At 38.5% G+C, this 20,132-nt stretch overlaps 1 protein-coding gene across 2 annotated transcripts in view; it reads right to left on the bottom strand.

Annotated features, from left to right (window-relative positions):
• dock1 (dedicator of cytokinesis 1) overlaps positions 1-20,132 on the bottom strand; it is a 198,034-nt gene that overhangs the window by 39,652 nt on the left and 138,250 nt on the right. For both annotated transcript variants that reach the window (XM_082543129.1, XM_082543130.1), the window contains exons 30-31: positions 5,446-5,524; positions 4,365-4,465 (exon numbers count right to left, since the gene is read on the bottom strand). In XM_082543129.1, coding sequence (XP_082399255.1) covers positions 4,365-4,465; positions 5,446-5,524 — 180 coding nt within the window. The remainder of the gene's footprint in view (positions 1-4,364; positions 4,466-5,445; positions 5,525-20,132) is intronic.

Genomic DNA, 20,132 nt, shown 5'->3' on the forward strand with positions numbered 1-20,132 from the left:
CAAGAGCCCTTACATAAAATAAAGATTTGCAGAAGAAGCTAGAAGGAGAGCTCTTGCCCTGACTCTTTGTCTAGCTTGTGCGTATTGTGGGCTTATAAGCTGATCAGCTCTGCCACGTCTGGGTCATGAACCAATCTTCATGGCAGTTTGGTGCCCGTCTTCGCTGCCTATCGTACTGTCCTTAGGTCACAGAAAGGACATATAGTGAAGTAAAAAGGACAGAGAGGAAAAGACAAAGCGTGAATGATGGAGACGCTAACAAGAGTGGAAACAGCAGGCAGAAGGGCAGAAAGGGTATTCTGAATCCGATCACCTGAATCAAACTGAATGGCTCTTGCTCCTTTGACAGACTGAACATTTCATAGGAGAATAAGCCAATTCTGAAACTGGTTTAAAAAAAAAAAAAAAAAAGGCCTGCAGCATTTTCACAAATTTGGTATCAAAAGGTACCTTAAGTACGGATTCTGGTGACATCCCTACAACGTTCAGACCAACACAAGTAACTAATATACCGCGGCTCTGTTTGGATGCAATGCTAAACCATCATAGTGTCTGCTTAACAATCCTGCGTGGTTGACCCCTGCTCTGATTGTTGGTATGAAAACCTGTGCTGCGCTGCCATGTTTTGTTTTTGTTTTGTTTTTTGGGGGGTGTTATATTTAAGCAAGAATCGAGATTTAATTGTCAAACAGCACTTGCAGATAATTACAGATCTCCTGGGGAATGTGGATAAAACAGAAAAAAATATATTGACGTGACTGAAACAAGATTGTGAGATTTGAAAAATAGCTGAAAGGTCTCAAATAAACTCAAAACCCCTCCTTGCCTAAGTAGAATATGGGTTCCATCTAAGTGGAGTTTGCATGTTCTCTGTGCATGTAAATGGTTCCTGTGGCTACTCCAGCTTCCTCCCATAGCCCAGTGACATGTACATTTGACTTACTGCTGATTCTTTCTTATATTAAATATATATCTTTATTAGATGTAGTAGATGTGGCAGTAGCAGACTTTGGACAAACTTTTTGTTTCAGACCTCCAGCTTTTCTGTGCATTTTGGATCAACCACAGCTAGCAAAAAGAAAACCATCTGGAGCTTGCCACTATTTGCTGACTTGATGTAAGCCTACATATTCACTGCCAAACAGCCTTTGAATTTCCAACCATACACACTAATGTATTTTGACAGAATCCTGAAAAAGCAGCTGCATCACCTCTTTACACACTGGTTTGGGTCAAAACAATTTACCATACTTATTTGTTAAATGGTAGAGCCCGAGGATTAATCCTCACAGTTTTTGGCAAAGTTATAAAAATAAATCAATTTGCATTTTTATGTATCAGGTATTACATGTTTGACTGTTTTTGCATCTTGTTGGGGCTGAAATATAGTCCTGTGTATATCTGCGAGTATGACGGCTCACGGCTTGCATGAATCAGTCGTAGGAAGTGCGTTTCTGTTCCCACATATGGGCGTTCAGATGACTGTGCAGAAGGCAGCGTGTCCTCATTGCGGCTGAGACAGATGTACGGTGCTGTTCTGTCACACTCCTGTAGGCAGCGGACAGGCAGCTATGACTGTCAGCTGTCAGACCCTACAACATATACCTGTCAGCCAGGGGCAGAAACCTGTAGGAGAGGTTAACTAAGAATAAAACATTTGGAGAGAGACAGTAGTGTGTGACTGGGGGCTCCTTGTAGTTTGTGTTGTGTAATGTAATTGGGTCAGAGGGCAAACATCAAGGCAGAGAAGAAAAAAAACAAAACAGTAGAGGTTGTGACTAAAATACAGAGAAAACAGATTGACAAGCAGAGCCCTATAAGGGCTGCTCAGCTGTGATCAAAGCTTGAAGCAAAGGAAGTGTGAGATATTCACAAAACCTGTCAATACGATGCTCCTCCTCATCACTCAAAAGTGGCTATTATGACAATGACATTGCTGCATGCTCATTTATGAGTACATGTGTCTGTGTCTCCATGTTCTCTGCGTAAGTGCATATATTTCAAAGTAAAGGGGAAATGATGGTTAAAATTAATTGCACAGTTTCTGCCAATTATAGCCATTATTAAGACATAAACAAATATCAACAAGGATTATAATGGATTTTTAAGGTCAGACAAATAATTAACCCCCTGTTTTATTGTGGCAAATTGTTTAAAAAAATGTCAATAACAATATTTTATTGTACAGAAAACTTAAATATTATTTTTCTCTGCCAAAGGATTCTATTATAGTTGTGAGGTTTTATCAGTTAAGTCAGAATGTATGCAAATTTGTTAGAAAATCACAGCAAATCTTGCTTTATTTATCACTTTTTACTATGTAAATATTTATTCTGATGTGTTTATGCTTTTATTTTGTAGTTTTAAGTCTGTGACTGACAAGTTGCTATGGTATCACCATGCAGTTTCCCCTCAAATACTGCTCAGGGTTCTTGAAAACAAGCCAAAGCCACAGAGGAATCCACAAAGGTGACGTCAGTGGCTACGTCCATCTTTTATAATCAGCAGCCTATGACTACAATGGGTGTTGGGAATGATGGTTGAAACTAAGAAAAATAAGACCCAGACTGCCATAGATATATTTATCCTCCCACTCAGGGCATGCAGACATGTAAGCTTGTTATCTGTGCCTCGGTGGTCTGAGTGTGAGAATGGCATTAGGATTACACAGGCTCCAGTAATGGAGCAGAACTTCACAAACAGCACTAGTAGATGTGTGATGCAGGGACAAAAAAAAAGCCAATGCAAAGTGCTAAAGAGCTGTGCTTCACAAATCTTTGATTTCACCCCTCTGCTCTCTGTTTCTGAGCAAGGCACAATAATTGGTATTGCAGGGAAAGCTTACAATTCAGCCACAAGCAGACAAGGATACTGGATGCAGAGAGGTAGAGGCTAAAAAAATTGAGCAGTAGGTGGAGGGACGGTGGAGAAAGAGAGTGTGCAGGTAGAGTTGTAAAGACTGTGGGAAAAAAAATGACAATCCCGATAATATTCCTGTTTTTTTGCTTAGAACAAATCGAAAAAGACTTGGTGGGGGTGGCTTGGATCTTGCATTGTGTTTGGCTGTTGTGCTGCATAGAACATTGTTTATTATCTATTGTGAGTTCACCGCGGCCAATAATAAAGCACTGACAAACGAGCAGTCTGCCTGTCGGGCGTGAGCCAGCGTGATGTATATTTCAGTGTCAAAAGCTCCTCAAAATGAAGATGAGAGCCAATATGCGCTATGTCTGCCCAGAAAACATTTACACATTTGGATGCATTATCACAGTTTCTGAGAAACACTAATGTAGATGAATGGCTCTTTGTGGATAAAGGGAGCCGGATGAACACGAAATGAATAGCTCCCTGAATTTATAGCTGAAAGCACAATTAAGTAGATTTTAGAAGCAGTAAAAAGGTCTAAATTTCAAGGATTTAAACGTTCAGCTATTTAAAAATTATGGGCGGTATAATAAGACAATTTTATTTCGCCTTCAGTTTCTGTCTTCAACAAATGAAAAAACCCCCAGAAGAGTGATGACCTGAATATCGAACATTACCCAGTAACTACATTTTGAATGTAATATATGCCTCTTCCTAGCCTTGAAAGTTTTGCAATTTTACAACATGGACAATGTAAGAATAATTTAGTCTGGATGTTGTTCATAACGGTTCTTTCTTTCATGTAGCAGCCAACAGCAGGATAACCATGTTCTTACCATTAGAAATACTTTTTTTTGTGGTGGCAAAGGTGTCGCCAAGGTACAGTGTGCAAGAGACAAAGACTAATGACACCCACTGCCTCGCTCTGAATTCAACAACTGTTACCTGATTTTTGGGACTCTGTATTTGGGGGGCCGGAAGGGTAAACACTAGCTAATGTCCGACGTGACTGATTTGAACATTTGTGTTCTTGCAAACAGCTCTGCTGGGTAATGTCGACAAAAGCAGCAGTACTAAAACAGCTTTATTAGGCCTGTACTGCCTCTGCCAGAACCACAGGAAGCCGTGTTTGCACATGCACTACAACCTGGAACATTTTTAGATATCACCCTGCTGGGATGTATGTGAGAAAGCACATGTTCAGATTGGTCAGAAATGGCTTTAAACCAAACAGCTACCCCAATATAAAGTCAATTAAGCCCATAGTTAAATATAAAAACTTAGGTAACTGTCAGGGGAAATGCCAGGTTTACCACGGTGTAAAATGCCCTGTTGTGCACTGCATGCGAGAGAGTTCAACACTGGACAATATCTGGGTGTGAAAATAGTTTATCTGATGAATTATACATAGTCTTGTCATGGTCATGCTGGGGAGGGAACTCGAGCTGTGCTGGTGGGAAATTAGGGCATCGTGTTTTTTTGAGAGTGTTCATTCTCACCTGTGGAAGATCTTAGCTCTTTTGTCACTTGAAAAGTTCTCTAGCTGCAATGACTCCTGGGTAAGGAAGGCCACAGCCAGATGAAAGTAGTTGTTCCACAGCTGACCCAGACACAGACGGAAAGACAGGAAGATTGCAGCAAAAGAATAGTTCAGAATGTCTGGTTACAGTTGTTCCAAAACAATAACAGTAACAGACTGGATTAAATAAATAATACAATATATTACAAAGTTTGGACATTTTTAAGAAATAGCTCTAACAACAGTCTTATCCAGTACTATGCTACGTGAGCAGGAAAGCATTGCAGTTTCATTACACTGCAATGTAATGATGAGATGGAATCTGTCCAAGTGGACGAAGAGGGCGCTGATTTAGGCCAACATCGTCTAGAGAACACACTACATCAGACAATGACAGAAGCTAAAGTGCAATGGTGTCTGGCTTTTTTTTTTTTTTTTTACTGCCAGCCCATGCATGAGTATAAAACACAACTCTTCATGATGTTGATAATTTCTAAATTCTCTTTGCCCAACCCATGTGCATTAAGCTATGGAGAAAACCCCACAGCTTTTTCCTTAAACCATAAAGAGGCCTCCGGCTCCAAATGCTGTATGCAATTAACGGTAGAAAAAGACTGTTACAATGACCAAGCTTTAAAAGCAAAGCTCACAGCAGTTCAGTTGTTGACAACATTAACATTTTTCCACATTTCAGACATTTAAAAAACAAGTAGAAAAAGCTGTTCAATTCCAGGGTGAGCAGGTTAAAATATTCAGAAATGCACATAAAATTGCTGGCCATTACAGGGTAATTGATGTTCCCTCTTCACAATTTTTATTTATTTATTTTCTTATGTCTGCTGCCTTCAGTGATCTTTTTCCAATTCAGAAAATCCAACAATGCGGCATCTCCAACAGCCCCAAGATAAAACTACAGGCTATAAGAAAAATGCCACAAAATTATTCCTAAAACTGTTGGGTAATAGTGCTTAAAATGTCAGTGCTGCCTTGTCTACAAAAAACATTATCTTGAGATGTGAAGTGCTGATATCAAGATATTTATTCAATGGTTCAGTTCCTACCTGTAGCTCGAAGTTGGTTTGATCCAGAAACTTCTTGTTCAACACGGCTGCATACTGACTGATGGCCCGTAGGAACACTCTGCAAAGATAAGAAGATTATGCTGGCTGTTTACAAAAAAGTTTTTCAAGAGTATAGAAGAAATGTAAGTAGCTTTTTACTGAAATTCAGCTTTCTAAAATTATTTCATAAAACTGCACCACCGAAAAAACATCCACCTGATTAAAATGATCAGCAATGCTTAACAACGAAAACATCTGAGAGAAAAAAAAGAAAGAAAAAAAAGAGGAAAGTGTTAAAAAAAATGCAGGATGCCCTCAACAAGTATGTATACTAGTCAAAAAAAATAAACACCAGATTGTGTTTGGAATAGATTTTAAAGAACATAACTATAATAACTATATACAGGATGATTAACATAAGATATGGCTTCTTCTGAAAGGGATGCAAGCTGTCACCCCTCTGCGAATAGACTGCACGTGTCTATATCTGGTGTTGAGGAATCGCTCTCCATTCCTGGATGAGCACAGACTATATAATGCAAAGGTCACTGGTTGTGGCTGTATCCATTGAACATGTCAATTTTCCCAGGTGCCTATCCAAACACATCCTTGGCCAGCCTTAGTGACAGACATATCACTAAGGGACATGAAAATGATTTCAAACTTGTATGTTACTTGTATGTGACATGCATTCTACAGTGGGGCAATAAAACTGAAAAGGTCATGCCCACTTTACTTGGAATAAAATAAAAAAAAAGCAGAGTAAGTAAAACGTATTTTAATGTGATGCAATTCATATTTGTGAATTATTTCTTCATCTGAGTTTTGCCTTCAGAAGTTACCTGTTGTTGCCCTACGTGCTGCGCTGGTCCTGAAACTCAGCATGAATTTAACATTGTTCACTGCAGAGTTACCCAATATGAACTCATTTGTTTTAAAGCTGTGACCACACAAAGAAAGAAATATTAACAGTATGCACTATCACGAAGAATGGATGTTTGCTCTTGTGAACAAATGTGTGCTTATAACAGAATAGCCAAGCAGGTTGAATCTCTCTCTCTGACAGACTGAGGTACAGTAGGCTATAGGCACCGGTGAAAAAACATTTGATGAGTAGATCTTAATGAGAACACTGTCTGATGGGTTAATCCACTGTGATGCTGCAGAATTAAATGTTAATAACTTAAGTGGCATGAAGCTTTTAGAGGGGAATTATGACTGCTACTCGCAGAGTCAGAGGTCCATCCGCTATTTAACTTAATTTCCTGGTAGAACCTGCTACACAACAATGTGTGTACCATCTCTAAGAATTAGCAAGCAAGAAAAAAAAACAGTCTAACACAGCAAATTCAGTAATCTGGCTCATTTCATTTAGGGTTTTCCAAGCTTAGTCCTTGCTTCAGCTATTGCGAGCACAATTACAAATCAATAAGACAACAGCAACAGCTGATTGCCTGCAATAGTGGATGAAGATATATCAGATTGGAATAAAAATGGCAAGGTGAAGCAAGGACGATTGTTATGCCACTTGAGTGGATTGCATCAGGGTTTCATGAGCAGACAATAAAGCAGCATTAAGATGTAACGCTCGTGTAACTGACACTGGCAGGTAAGCAGACATCTGCTCCACAGGCAGCCCCGAGAGAGCCTTCTGCTTTTGTCATTGTCCAAGCTAAATCCTTACTGGAACTGGGTCTCATTGTGGGAATTAGCAAATCCACATCCATTAGCTGCTTCTGACTTTAAAATTCAGTTCTGTGGCAGTAAGAATCTTTGGGCTGGAAGGTCGAAATTTCATTGCTGTACAGACCGGGCCGGGGTTTCCCACTGCCCCAAACAGCTGACCTTGAACAGGAATAACCATCACTGTTAAAACAGCAATGTTCTACGACCCGGGGTATTTTAAAGTTATACAATATTCATGTTCCACATTTATCTCCATTGGTGACTAAATGCTATCTGGGGCTGATGTGTGATACACATTACGAGTGACCTTAATCATTAGCTGGAAAGGTTAACTGTCATTGAACACCTTTGGATATGCCATTAGAATTCCATTTCTTTGGCTCTCTGCCCTCTCAGAACACCCCCGCCATCTCCTAAGCACTGAGACAGCCTATTACCACCCTGTCTGCACGAGCACATGCACCCTCTCTGCACACCTCACTCAATTTTCTGCAGCTGTGAACATGCCAATATAGTTGATACACTTAACACTGGACCAACGCTAAAATGGCTTTTCTTCCATTGCATGTGTGGGCAAAGAAAACACTTAGTGCTTAATGCTTTTGGCTAATTTATGACATTATTTTGTAGATTACTGGGGAGCCCCCATTTAAGCTATTAATTTAAGTGAAGAATACTACTGTATAAACAAAAACAAAAAACAAGCGCTTATTAAACATTTATGGATTGCCCCGTTAAAATAACACAACTTAAATGTTTTTTTCCCCCTTTTCCATATGTATTTCTTAGAGGCTTGCAGCAATAACTAATGCAACTCAAAGTTGCATGGGTTATTAGTGACACATTTTCCAATTAAACTCAAGAAAAAGCCAGACTGGAGTGTTTAAATGGATGCCTACAGGCACAACTACAGCCCTACATGACCTATATTTGCATTACACCAACTACATATTAGTGGGACAACAAGACATGGTAATTGCAAATTTACTAATCACAGGCTGTGGTTTGCATTTAATTTTGATGAAGGTGAGTTTATAATAGGTACAGGGCATGAAATATCCTAAACACCACATCTGCCGCTTTGTAAACATGAGTGATGTAGCAAACAGTTGTAAACGCTGGGTCAAACGACAAAATAAAATACGAATATCCGGGATCTTCATAGTTTTCAGCAAAATATGGCTCGGCATGCAAAAACGCAGCTGTGCCCAACCACTCCTTTTTGATCTCCCTTTCTGATCAAAGCTTACCTTCATGTTTCCACTACACCTGCATGATGATCCAGGGAATATGAAGTTTCTTGGGCTTGAAACGTGATTAAATCGTACTAACGTATGCTAACATGAACTGCTTCCCACAAACAAGTTCGCACAATATTGTAGACTCCACTATCTAAAAACCTATTTGAAGCCACCAGTCTGCCTCTGCACAGACATATAATTGGCTTTAACGAACAGACAGGACAGTTCCTCTGTGAGCACATCCTGCCATTAATTAAAGTGAAAAACCTAATGAGGTGGATGAAAATAGAATATACTCTCCCTCACAGTGGGTTCTGACTAAGACACTCCTGACTAAGACCATTTCAAAGAAGATTAAAGGAATTTAGGCCTATTTTCTTTAGTATTAAGTGTGTGTCTGTGTGTGTATTTTATATATATATAGTGACATTAAAGATATGAAATATCTAACTATAATAAGATAATGGTCCTTAAAAGGAAATGTGATAGAGTAATAAAATCTCATCTCTGTCTGTATTTCAGTTAGTCAGTGAAGAATTATTATTCATAAAAATGAGTCATTTCTGTACAGTCTATAATTAATTGCCATATTGATTTCAGGGAATATCCTTTGTACCGACACAGCAATCGGAGTGTGAATCATGAGTGTCTGCATAGTACCATTAAGTGTAAATTATACCATCTGTTGGTCTGTTGTGCCACAGCTTTTTTTTCCTAATCTAAAAAAGAAAAAAAGCCAAATTCTTGTAGAAGAGCTTTGGCTGATTTAAAAAACAGTAATGGTCAGTCATTAAGCAACAGAGAGAAACAAAATGAAGACAGACAGTGACAAACCAGTCCTTTATAACTTCATTACAAATACAATACAAACAATGGTGATTTGCATATACACTACTACTAATCAGTGACTTGTGTGTTTACTTGGCTAAGAACTTATACTTTTCTTGGAATACTGCTACAACTTTGTAATTCCTATAAAACAGCTGGTCCTTTGCTTTTTTTCCCATTTTTTTCATGTTAGGCTCAGTAGGGAAAATCAGGGTACCTCTAATCATCGGCAAAAGAACAAAAAACAAACAAACACAAAAAAAAAAAAACACAAGACCTCCTTAACTTCTGCTTAGGAAGACAAAAACATCACTAACTTTTTAATTAGGCAGCGCAAGGGCAACACAGCACCTCCTACACAGTCATTTTGATACAGTACACATACCGTATCATTATAATAAATATGGTCCATCAAACTGTCAGCGTCAGAAAAATACCCCCATTACTGCTGAATGATGGATGTGCTGTACATTTCAGCAAAACAGAGGATTTGCTTTTTATGCCATTGTTGCCTTTAAAAAAAATAACAAACAGGTAAGTTCCTGCAGCTGTGATACAATGACTTGAGCTCTGTCAGATGATCTGCAGCACAGACACCTAGCTTAGGTGCTAATGAGAATTTATCAGCAGATCATGCTTGGTAATTGAGTTCAAAGAGCATCGCCGATAATGATCATGAGCTATTTGCATAGGTTTGCTGAATAGACGGCCTATCTGCCTGTGCTCTGAGATAATGCAAGGTCAAAAACCTTCATTATCTGTCCAATTAATTAAATTAGATTACCTTTATTTCACATACCTGATATAATATCAGATCTATTTAACTGTCATTATATTTTAACCCAATTTTCTCTTCTGTGTGACAACTTCTCCTCTAATGCAAAGTGCAGCTGACTCTGGTTAAAATTGATGTCCTTTCCAATAGGCTGTCAGAAACCAAACAGCTCACCCTAGGAAAGCTTTAATGACTCAGAAATATCACTGGGGTGAGTCAAAGTATCGCTATCATGTGTTAGACCTTACATTCAGAATGAGGGAAAAACTTTGCCACTCCATTTGAATGTTTAAACCACTTCTCTAAGAAACTCTTAAAACTACAAGGATAGTGTAAAAAAAAAAAATCAATGCATCAAATATAAAACTCAAAATCTGGATTCACAAATCTGAAGTAGTGACTTGTAATCGCCTGAAAATGTTATAAAATTTGTCATAATTTCAAGTTCTAACAATCAACAGCTAATCAAATGAGAATTAGAAATATTACAGAAGTAATTAAAAGCCTTGACCCAGCCCTCATTTCTTTATATTTTAAACGCCATTCTTTATTGGGATTTCTAAAGTGGTCTAAATACAAGGATTTTTAAAATTTATTTATTTTTGTGAATCCACTTGACATTGACCTATGAATCATTCGAGCAGACTCAAAAGATGAACCACCTGCTGTATCTTTAGACATTTCTTTCTTCAGGAGTGGAGAAGGATTTTTTTGTTTTGCTTGTTGTTTACTTATTAAGCCTTAAAAATTGTGAGGCAATTGGACAAGTGAAAGGCAAAAGAAGAAGTGGCAGGCCTAAAATACTATCTACATTAGTCAAACAGTATCTGAAAGTCATGTCCTTAAAAAACAGGAAGAACTGACACATGACCTGAGAGATGTCATTATTGAAGCCTGGGGAACTGTTCCTTTCCTTTAAAGAAATTAGAAAGCACAGTGTCTGTGAGCTGAACTGAAATCATCCTCTGACCTCCAGGAAAAAATAAAAGCCTCTTATAACTTTATTTTATTCATTTATTTATGAATGAAAAGCACTGTGCTTTGAATTGACAGCATGTGCATGTGCTATTCATACATATGTCACAAGGACTGTATTAAGAAACTGGTACAGAGTACAGACTAAGTAAATGTTTGATCTGATGGAGGGAGATATTTGTGTTCTCACATACAGCGCTGCCAGGTTACTGTTGAGAAAAGTTCAGGGGTGCAGTTTATGTGTGAAAGCAGCTTTAGTTTAGTGTGACAAACTGAAATATGGCCCTCATGGTGCTATCAGATAAAAAACTCAGTGTTTAAAGATCTGTCTGGATGAACTCGCAGGCCAGTGAGGGCCTGTCTGTTATGCAAATAATGTGATAAAAAGCTGCAGTCCCTTTGACTCTGCAGCACCAGGCAGTATGATGTTAGTGTTGTAGCAATCAACCATGCAGCAGCCTATAAACACAGAGACCTGAGATGTAACAACGACAGCATGCGCTGCCTTTCATTCGGGGGAAAATTTTGCAAGGAGGTGAGAAGATTACTAATGAGGTAATACAAGCAGGATTCAACAGAACTCCAGACACTGGTGAGCACAGAAACTTTGTGAACTGGGGTCAGGCAGTGTTGGCAAAGTTCATGTTGAGCAACGATGAGATAATGAGGCACAGTTAAATTTCTCAAATGAGTCATGAAACAATTATAACGGATTTTAAAAAGCAAACTTTTTCAACATTTTGGCTTATTTTATGGTTTAAAAACTACTGATATGCCTATATAGATAAAGAAAATTAGATGAAACCTTAAATGCTTCTCAGGCCACAATGTTTCACTCAGTATAAAATACTGACTGATCTGAAATATATGTTCCATAAGCGTATCAGTGTTTTAAAGATGACATGGGGCCTGGGCATGTTAGCAGATGGGCATTCATGCTATGGGTACGCTTTTAATTGATGCTGAGTGCAGTGTGCAACAGTGCTCGTTTGAATGCCAAAATAAATACACATCATTAAATGAGGCTATTAAGTTTGACATATTGTTGATCTAAAGACAGAAGTAATTGTGCGAAAGGCGCAGTCGTCGGGTGTACTACAAACACGTCAGTTATGTTCTGAGAGGACAGACATAGATGAGGTGCAACATATTCACAATGTCTCCAGTGAAGCATCTGCCATAGAGTACTAAGCAATACTTACATTATACACAACAGAGAAAAAGTAATTTTTCTTGTCTGACAATAAAAGTAAATAGTAATAAGTCCCAGTCATCTACAAACCTGATGTGAAAAAGGAATGCACTGTACAAACTTTAATTTCTATTTAAAGCCCATGTGCACTCTAAATAGGATGGGAATACCTTTTGATCAATATAGCAGAACTATTATTATATTATTTTCAAATATAATAACTAGTGCTTTCAGCATTAATCTCGTTAAAATTAAGTTTATGCCATAACCACATTAACACGGCAAATCTCCGTTAGCGAGTTATAGCGGATCGCCCCGTGCGTTAACGAGCTAACCGCGCTAACGAGCTAACAACACTAACGCGTTAACGAGCTAACTGCGCTAACGCATTAACGAGCTAACTGCACTAACAAGCTAACCGCGCTAACGAGCTAACCACACTAACGCGTTAACGAGCTAACCGTGCTAACGCGTTAACAAGCTAACCGTGCTAACACATTAACGAGCTAACTGCACTAATGTGTTAACGAGCTAACTGCACTAACGAGCTGAGCTAACAACGCTAACGCGTTGACGCCATGTAGCCCCACGCATGGGGCGATCTGCGATAACTCGCTAATGGAGATTTGCCGTGTTAATGCGGTTATGGTGTAAACTTCATTTTAACAAGATTAAGGCTGACAGCATTAATAATAACTAAATTAATAGTTGTGATTTCTAATGGAGTATTTCCACATTGTAGTTCTTGTACATTTCCTTCCTAAGTAGAAGTATTCCTACTTAGGGCTCCAGTATAGTAGCTGATGGACTGTTTTCCTACACAAAAAGATGCCCTGCTGGGTTTTGATAATGACTTAGATAAAATCAGAATGAGAGAAATAACAGTGGGTGTTATCACTCTTTAGGGGGCACTATTCAAAGGCTAACTGGCTTTCACTCCGGTATACTGCAATCCATGGGCAAAAACTGGCCTGGGCAAAGGCTGATCATCGAGCAGATACACACAAAGTGCCAGACATCAACACAAACTTCAAATAGTGTACTCTGACTGATGTGTGAGAGTGGTGTGCCTGACATGTAAATAGTAAATCCTTGAGTGTATATCAAGATGTAAGATCACCTTACAGTTTTTAACGCATAGAGCAGTATAACATTATGCAGTACATCAGGCAACGCTATATCATGAAACCATATGTAATGACACCACAACAGATTGTAGATGTCATTAATTCTAAACTGCAAATGAGGAAGCAGACAAAAACCAAACATCGGAGAGTGACTGCGTAACTTCCACAGATTTAACAAAGCGGCATGGTTTGAAAGCTATGGAAAGGTCAGACCTTTCTTTTCAGCTGACAACACTAATGCTGTGAAAAAGAGTGTGGACAGGGTGTTTGGAAGGTCTGGTATAAAACATCTATGTAACGACATACACTGGAAGATTTATTCACCAACTGCTTTTACTTTGTAAAAAATCTTCTTTGAAATTGCATCATACTATTAACTAAAATGACCAAAACAGTGAAGATTATAAAGAGATTACTGTGCTCAAGACCACTTAAACATTTTCAAGAAAGTCTGGCTCTGTGAAAGCAAAATGTAAAGAAACAAGGGATGGCTCAAGACTTTTGCACAGTGTAGTCAATTGGAAAAATAAAGACAGTGCCAGGTGTGACAGGTGTGAGCTTTGTCTTTAAAGACAGAAACAGCATCCTTATTTCAAGGCTAACAAAAATTTCAACAACTGCTGAAACTGACTAAGGGATGTTTTAAAAGAACCCTAAAATTTCTCTGCAACTAGACCACAATCAATTCAGAGGTTTTCAAATAGCATTCGTTAAATAAAATTGTCTTTACAACAAGAAGATTTCAAATCAGACACCCTCAAAACCACAAGAACTGTTATTTTATTTGGTGAGTGCTGATTTATACATGGGGACAAAGGCGACAACAACATCAGTTTCAGTCTTTTTAAAGCCCTTCATCCTTCTTCCCATAGACCTGCCCTCAAGGACTAGGATTAGTCTTTAGTCATTAGTCAACTCCAAATGGCAACCATCCAGCTCCAGAAACCCGATCCTAATGAGTCTGTGTGATGGAGTAGGTTAGAGTTAAGGAGCTGCTTCTTTAACTTGTTGAGGCTTTCATCTTTTCATCTGCCTTGCAAGCTTCTCAAAAAACCCATTCATCTCAAAGTACTATTCTTAGTCACAATTAATAACACAACGCCACAAATCGTTGGTCTTATTTTGTGGAATTAACTTTTGAGAAGTCCATCTAATGTTAATTCAAATCACAGCATTAAAATATGATGGAAGTAGCCCTCTGAGACATGAAGGGTATATCATATATTCAATTGTGTGTTGCAAAAATACAGAAGACAGTTTGGTTTTATCTATATACAATGCCCTTTAAAAATGTAAATAAATATATATATATAAATATATCAATTGATTTAGCTATGGCTCTGAAAAATATATCACCCAATTTGTTAAATATGTTTTTGTTGTTGCAGTAATTAGAGAGTTTAGAGTGTTTAGAGAGTTTTTTTTTGCAGTAATTACAGCTGATCAACAATTTTTACTCAATCTGTTCTCAATCAAGTCTTCTGGTTGCTTCAACATTCACAGCTGTTCAAGTGCTGTGTCTTACAGCTGAAAAAAACACTGCCAGTGCACATTGTTCTGGACGTGATTCTCATCTCATTAGTGGTGCTATCACGATGTGTGGAGAAGAAAGAGCTGTCTGCTGGTGCTGGTGAGCCACATGCTGAATGCGGCATGTGCAAACTGCTCAGGAACCAGCGGTATATATTGTATAAAAGTCTTGAGCCACCTAATTTCTTTCTATTTATAAAGAACTTAAAAGTTAATGTTTGGTATGACCTCCTTTATTTTCTGCTGTAGATAGTTTTTTCGGCTTTGCCACTTTTGCCATCGAGTTGTCCATCTTCCTTTACTTTTTTAAAGGACACACTGCACACCAACATCCAAAGACAAAATTGGAAAAAGACATTCAGAAAGCCAGGAGATCTACTGCTTAATGACAGGAAAGTCAGGGTCCTTAGTAGAGATGGACCGATCCGATATTACGTATCGGTATCGGTCCGATACTGACCTAAATTACTGGATCGGATATCGGAGAAAAATAAAAAATGTAATCCGATCCATTAAATATCACGAAAGCACCTCGCAAAACTTGCAACACGCCGTAACTCACCTCAGAACGTTAGCAGTCGGAGCAGTATGCATCACGTGATAGAGCGGCTGTGGCATGCGGGACCTGTCGGTGGTCTGGATAGCATGTGGAGCTTCGCTAGCAACCTGGCATTTCATCTCCGACAAAGTTATCCCCGAGAGAAGTAAAGCAAGTGTGTAAGTCCATCTCTGAATGTTTGTAAAGCATTCCCACGTTAAGCTTAACAAGCGACTGCCTCTCGCTCTCCGGCTGCTACTTCAATCGTGAAACTGCTTAAATGATCAGCTGATCGGCTTTTCTGTCGCGAGTCCGTGTCTCTTGTTTGTTTTTGGCCCACTTTGCACCAGAAAGAGGAAACCAGCGGCTGAACAACAGCAGAACGTTTAAGCTTGATAAGCTGTTGTTAGAATGTATTTAATATTACTTTCTACTCGAGGATCTTTTTCTACGTAGCTGACGCTGGTAACTGTGCAGGGGCGGATCTAGCAAAGTTTAGCCAGGGGGGCCGATAGGGCATGAACAGGGAAAAGGGGGCACAAAGACATACTTTTCTTTCTTATTCTCATTTAAAATGTCGAGCTTTTAATAAATAATTATCTGACACCCAAAGTTTTAATTTGATGTAAAATGAATAGAAGTCAATTACTGTATATAGTGACTATTAAGTCTAATATATATACCCTAGTAAGCTATAGTACTTTTTACTTTGGGAAGGTACCATCTGTGCAGTCTGCAATTTTGTTGAAGAAAGATGTTGAATCTATTTAATATTTCTTGAAAAATAATTGATTTCTGTGCATTTTTTTTCACACTGCATCAAATTAAGGTTGATTACGTCGATTAAGCATCATGAGGTGGCGCGTGAGGGGTGGTTCCTTATTTTTTATTTATTTCTTTTTGTTGTTGCTGGGAGTTGGAACCCTATTAGTTAGGTTGCTTAATATTTACGCTAAGTACTCTTTAAAATACCAGAATAGGGAGGATGGTGTAGGTCTAAGTTTATTAGATTGATCAGTATTGCTGAACTATGAAATATTTTTTTTGTATACAGGTATAACAGAATAGCTTTAGTGTAGTTGTTGTTTTAAACTTGAGTATGAACTTGCAGACTTGCAAAATGCAGCAAGATATTTTAAAAAACAGTTTTGTTGATTAAAAAACACTATATCGGATTCATATCGGTATCGGCAGATATCCAAATTTATGATATCGGTATCGGACATAAAAAAGTGGTATCGTGCCATCTCTAGTCCTTAGAAACAAAACAAAAAATGAGGGGTGGCTCGAGAGTTTTGCACACATTTTCAAGCACTTGACAAAACAGCAATAAAGTAATTATTTTAAAGGTCTATTTTAATATGAATGGCAAATTAAAGCACTTTATTCCTTATTTTAGTCATGGTAAACCTATGGATAGATATCACCATAATCTTCAGTTGCCCTCAGGACTAAAAAGCTCAAATATCACAAGGTAATTGTTCTGAAGTTATGACACATTCACTGCATATTTTAATATCACCTTTATCATTAATCATTCCCAGAAGCAGCAGGAAGCTTTTTCAGACAAAAAGTTCTAATAGACCCACTGCACATAACCTGCCAAAGTAGCAGACTGACAGAGTTAAAAATGAACTAGTGAATAAAGCTGAAGAGAAAGACTTTCTTTGTTGAGATGTTGGTGGAGACCAACAGACAGCTATAAGGACATAAAATAAATGAGTTCTGCTGAACTGGAAAGTTGTTTCATGTCGACTGATAAATAAAAGGCAACGTCAAATTATTGTTGTGTTAACAAAACCAATCTGACAATGATTCTTGGGTTTTTAACTTTAAAAAAAAAAAAAGGTTTTTCTGTGAGATCTTCTGGCTTAAAATGGCTTCTCTTAGAAATTCCACTTAACCCCTACCCCTCTTGTCCTCTTGGAAGTTTTTCCTTAGAGTTGCTGACCCACTATTACTCATTCAAGTCATCAAATGAGCCACAGTGTGGAAAAAAAGCCATGGGTCATTACTGTCCACGGGGCCAAAGTGTGAAACCCCTGTAAAGCAGGTGGTTATGGTTTAGCTGTCAATGTAAGTCCATGGTCACTGAGGTCACATGAAGTTGTAAATGTTGGTGGAAACAACTAGAAAGGGATCAAATGAGTGCTCCGAAGGCTTGGTGCTATAAGCCACTACCTCTGCTTACAGTGAATATAGATGGTCTCTTTTTGTTCATCAAAAGGTGTCATCCAAACAATGAATGGTAATTTTCTGCATCTTTCAAATGTGGATAAGTTTTAGATACTGTGGGGTAGTGGGCTTATGGAACAAGACCCAGCAGCCACTAGCCACTGTGAGCTGATGAAGAACTGTGAGCTACCAGTTGTATCCCTATTGTTGGCAGATTCATGCCGTGTGCAGCATAATTCAGATCACAGTTTGCAGAATGATTTAAAATGGCTAGTTATGAATGAATATGATAGTGGCTTGTTTTCCTAAACTGTCTGACCTGCACTATTAAACTATAATTAACCCCAGTAACAAAAGTTTTAATCCACCAGGACTGAAATCTCCAAGTTTATTTGTTAAAAAACACAAAGTAACTTCAGAACACAGATCGAGATAAAGACATGGTTCAAAGTTTGTGGAGGATGTTATGAATTTAGTCTGTCTTTAATCCTGTACTCAGAAAAAGAAAAAAAAAAGGAAGGGCACATGAGGTATACCAAATACTCCCTTTTCTGTTAGATTGTTAATGTAAAACATTTACAGCTCTCTTATGTCACCTTGAGTTCTCAGTGTGAGGAGCAGGAAAAAACATTGATCAAACACATTCTGGAGGATGGCGACAAATAAAAGAGTTTTTCTAATTTGCGGCAAAGCTAACACCTGCAGTATTCAAACAGACTCGAGTATAAAGACTGTGAGATCAGCCAGACATTGACAAGCTTATTTTTCATTGAGCTGAACAGCAATTTAACTCCAGCAAGTGGCTGAATATATAAACTAGTATTCAGAATTAATCTCTTTCCAGCTATTTGCTAACAGGCAAAAGCTTGTTGGGTAAGATTCTGCTGAGGCAGGAGACTGAGTGTGAATCAAAGATTCAAACGCGTGCTACAAAGTGTGATCTTAGATTCAATTGCTCAGTGAAGCTCCTCACACCCCCAAAGCTGTTCTGAAAAGTAAAGGATCACAATCGGTATGGAGTGTGTGAATAAGCTTGTGAGACCAACACACCATGGCGTCGACTGCTGGTGTGCTTTGCGTGTGGCTCAGTAGGGTCCAGCACTGAGTTATTCCCTGGTATTTTTGCTCAGGTTAAACCAGAACAGATGTGATTATCACATCTGCGGGATACCGGGGAACACGCTCATGAAGCTATGCCAAAGACTTCAGCAATGTGACTCAGGTGGCAGACAATGTCTGTTCTGAATTCCAAAAGGAATCTGGCTTGCAGCAATCCGACGGACTAATGAAAGCACAAGAATCTAAATTGAATAAGCAATGCAATCTCTAGTCAAATGTCCTCGCTGGCAATGATGTTGGAATGGTTTTAGAAAGATTGGGCAGGGGGTGAAAACTGCTCACAGTAAACTAGAGGTTGCTGCTATGAGCTCTGCACCTGCCATAAATGGCCACTTTCAAGGTGCCCAAAAGGATTAAGCTCGAAGCATTGCTATACAATTCTGTTTGTGTGAGATGCATATTACCTTAAATGCTTTTAAAAACTGGTATTTTTGATGGCATTGTGGAAGAAAGTACAAACTTTCGCAATTCTTAAAACAGTTGGGATGCTGTGTAAAATGTTAATATATGTTAATATAAACAGAATGCAATGATCACTTAAGATAGAAAACATGTTGAATGTTTAAAGTGAGGCATTTTACTATTTCATGAAAAATATGAGCTCATTTGGAGTTTAATGACACCAACACATCTCAAAAACATTGGGATGGGGCCACCAAAAGGCTGGAAAAGTAAAAGAAACAGATGGAGGAAGATTTTTCAGCTAATTAGGTTAATTGGCAAGAGGTCAGGGAGATGACTGGGTATAAAAAGCAGATCTTGGAGAAGAAGATTTTAACAGAAGTGAAGATGGGCAGAGGTTCACCAATCTGCAAAAAACTACATCTACAAATTTTGCAATAATTTCAGTTTCATGTTTAATGATGTACCACTGACATGAAGTATCTCAACATCCACAAATAAAACTAATAATAAAATGATTCCAGGAAACCTGGAAAAATCTCTGTACACAAGGGACAAGACTGAAAATCAGTATTGGATGATCTTGATCTTTGGTCCCTCAGATTACATAAAATGACAGAGGTGGGTTGCTAAGTCCTACAGAGCTCCAAAACGTCCTCTACCACTGATATCAGCACAAAAGCAGAGGGAAGCTCCATGCATTGTGTAGGTGGCCCGTTTTGTGCATGTGGTGTGTAAGATTTTAAAGGTTGTTTTCTGAAGCTAGAACAGGTAGCTAGTTAGCAGATGAATTACAAAAACATTATCCTGGTGGAAAAAAGTGAGTCCAAACCCACTTTAGGCACCAGGCTGTAAACATGCTGATTTTTGCTGTGAGGATTTCACCAAGGGGCTCTACAGGGATCAGCTTACGTTTCAAGCCAGCATCAAGAAGCCATCTGAGGAGAACGGCAGATTTTGGCACATCTGCATTGGCTATCATCTCTCTAACTACGCCTTTTGTTTCTTGTCTTTTTGTTTCCCCTGTCAGTTGGGACTCAGACAGTATTATAATGCTAAATTTAGCAGAGTAATCTGTCCATGGGGAATTTGAATGTAG

Source organism: Aulonocara stuartgranti, assembly GCF_965226115.1.
Source record: "Aulonocara stuartgranti genome assembly, chromosome: 8".
NCBI classification, from domain to species: Eukaryota; Metazoa; Chordata; class Actinopteri; order Cichliformes; family Cichlidae; genus Aulonocara; species Aulonocara stuartgranti.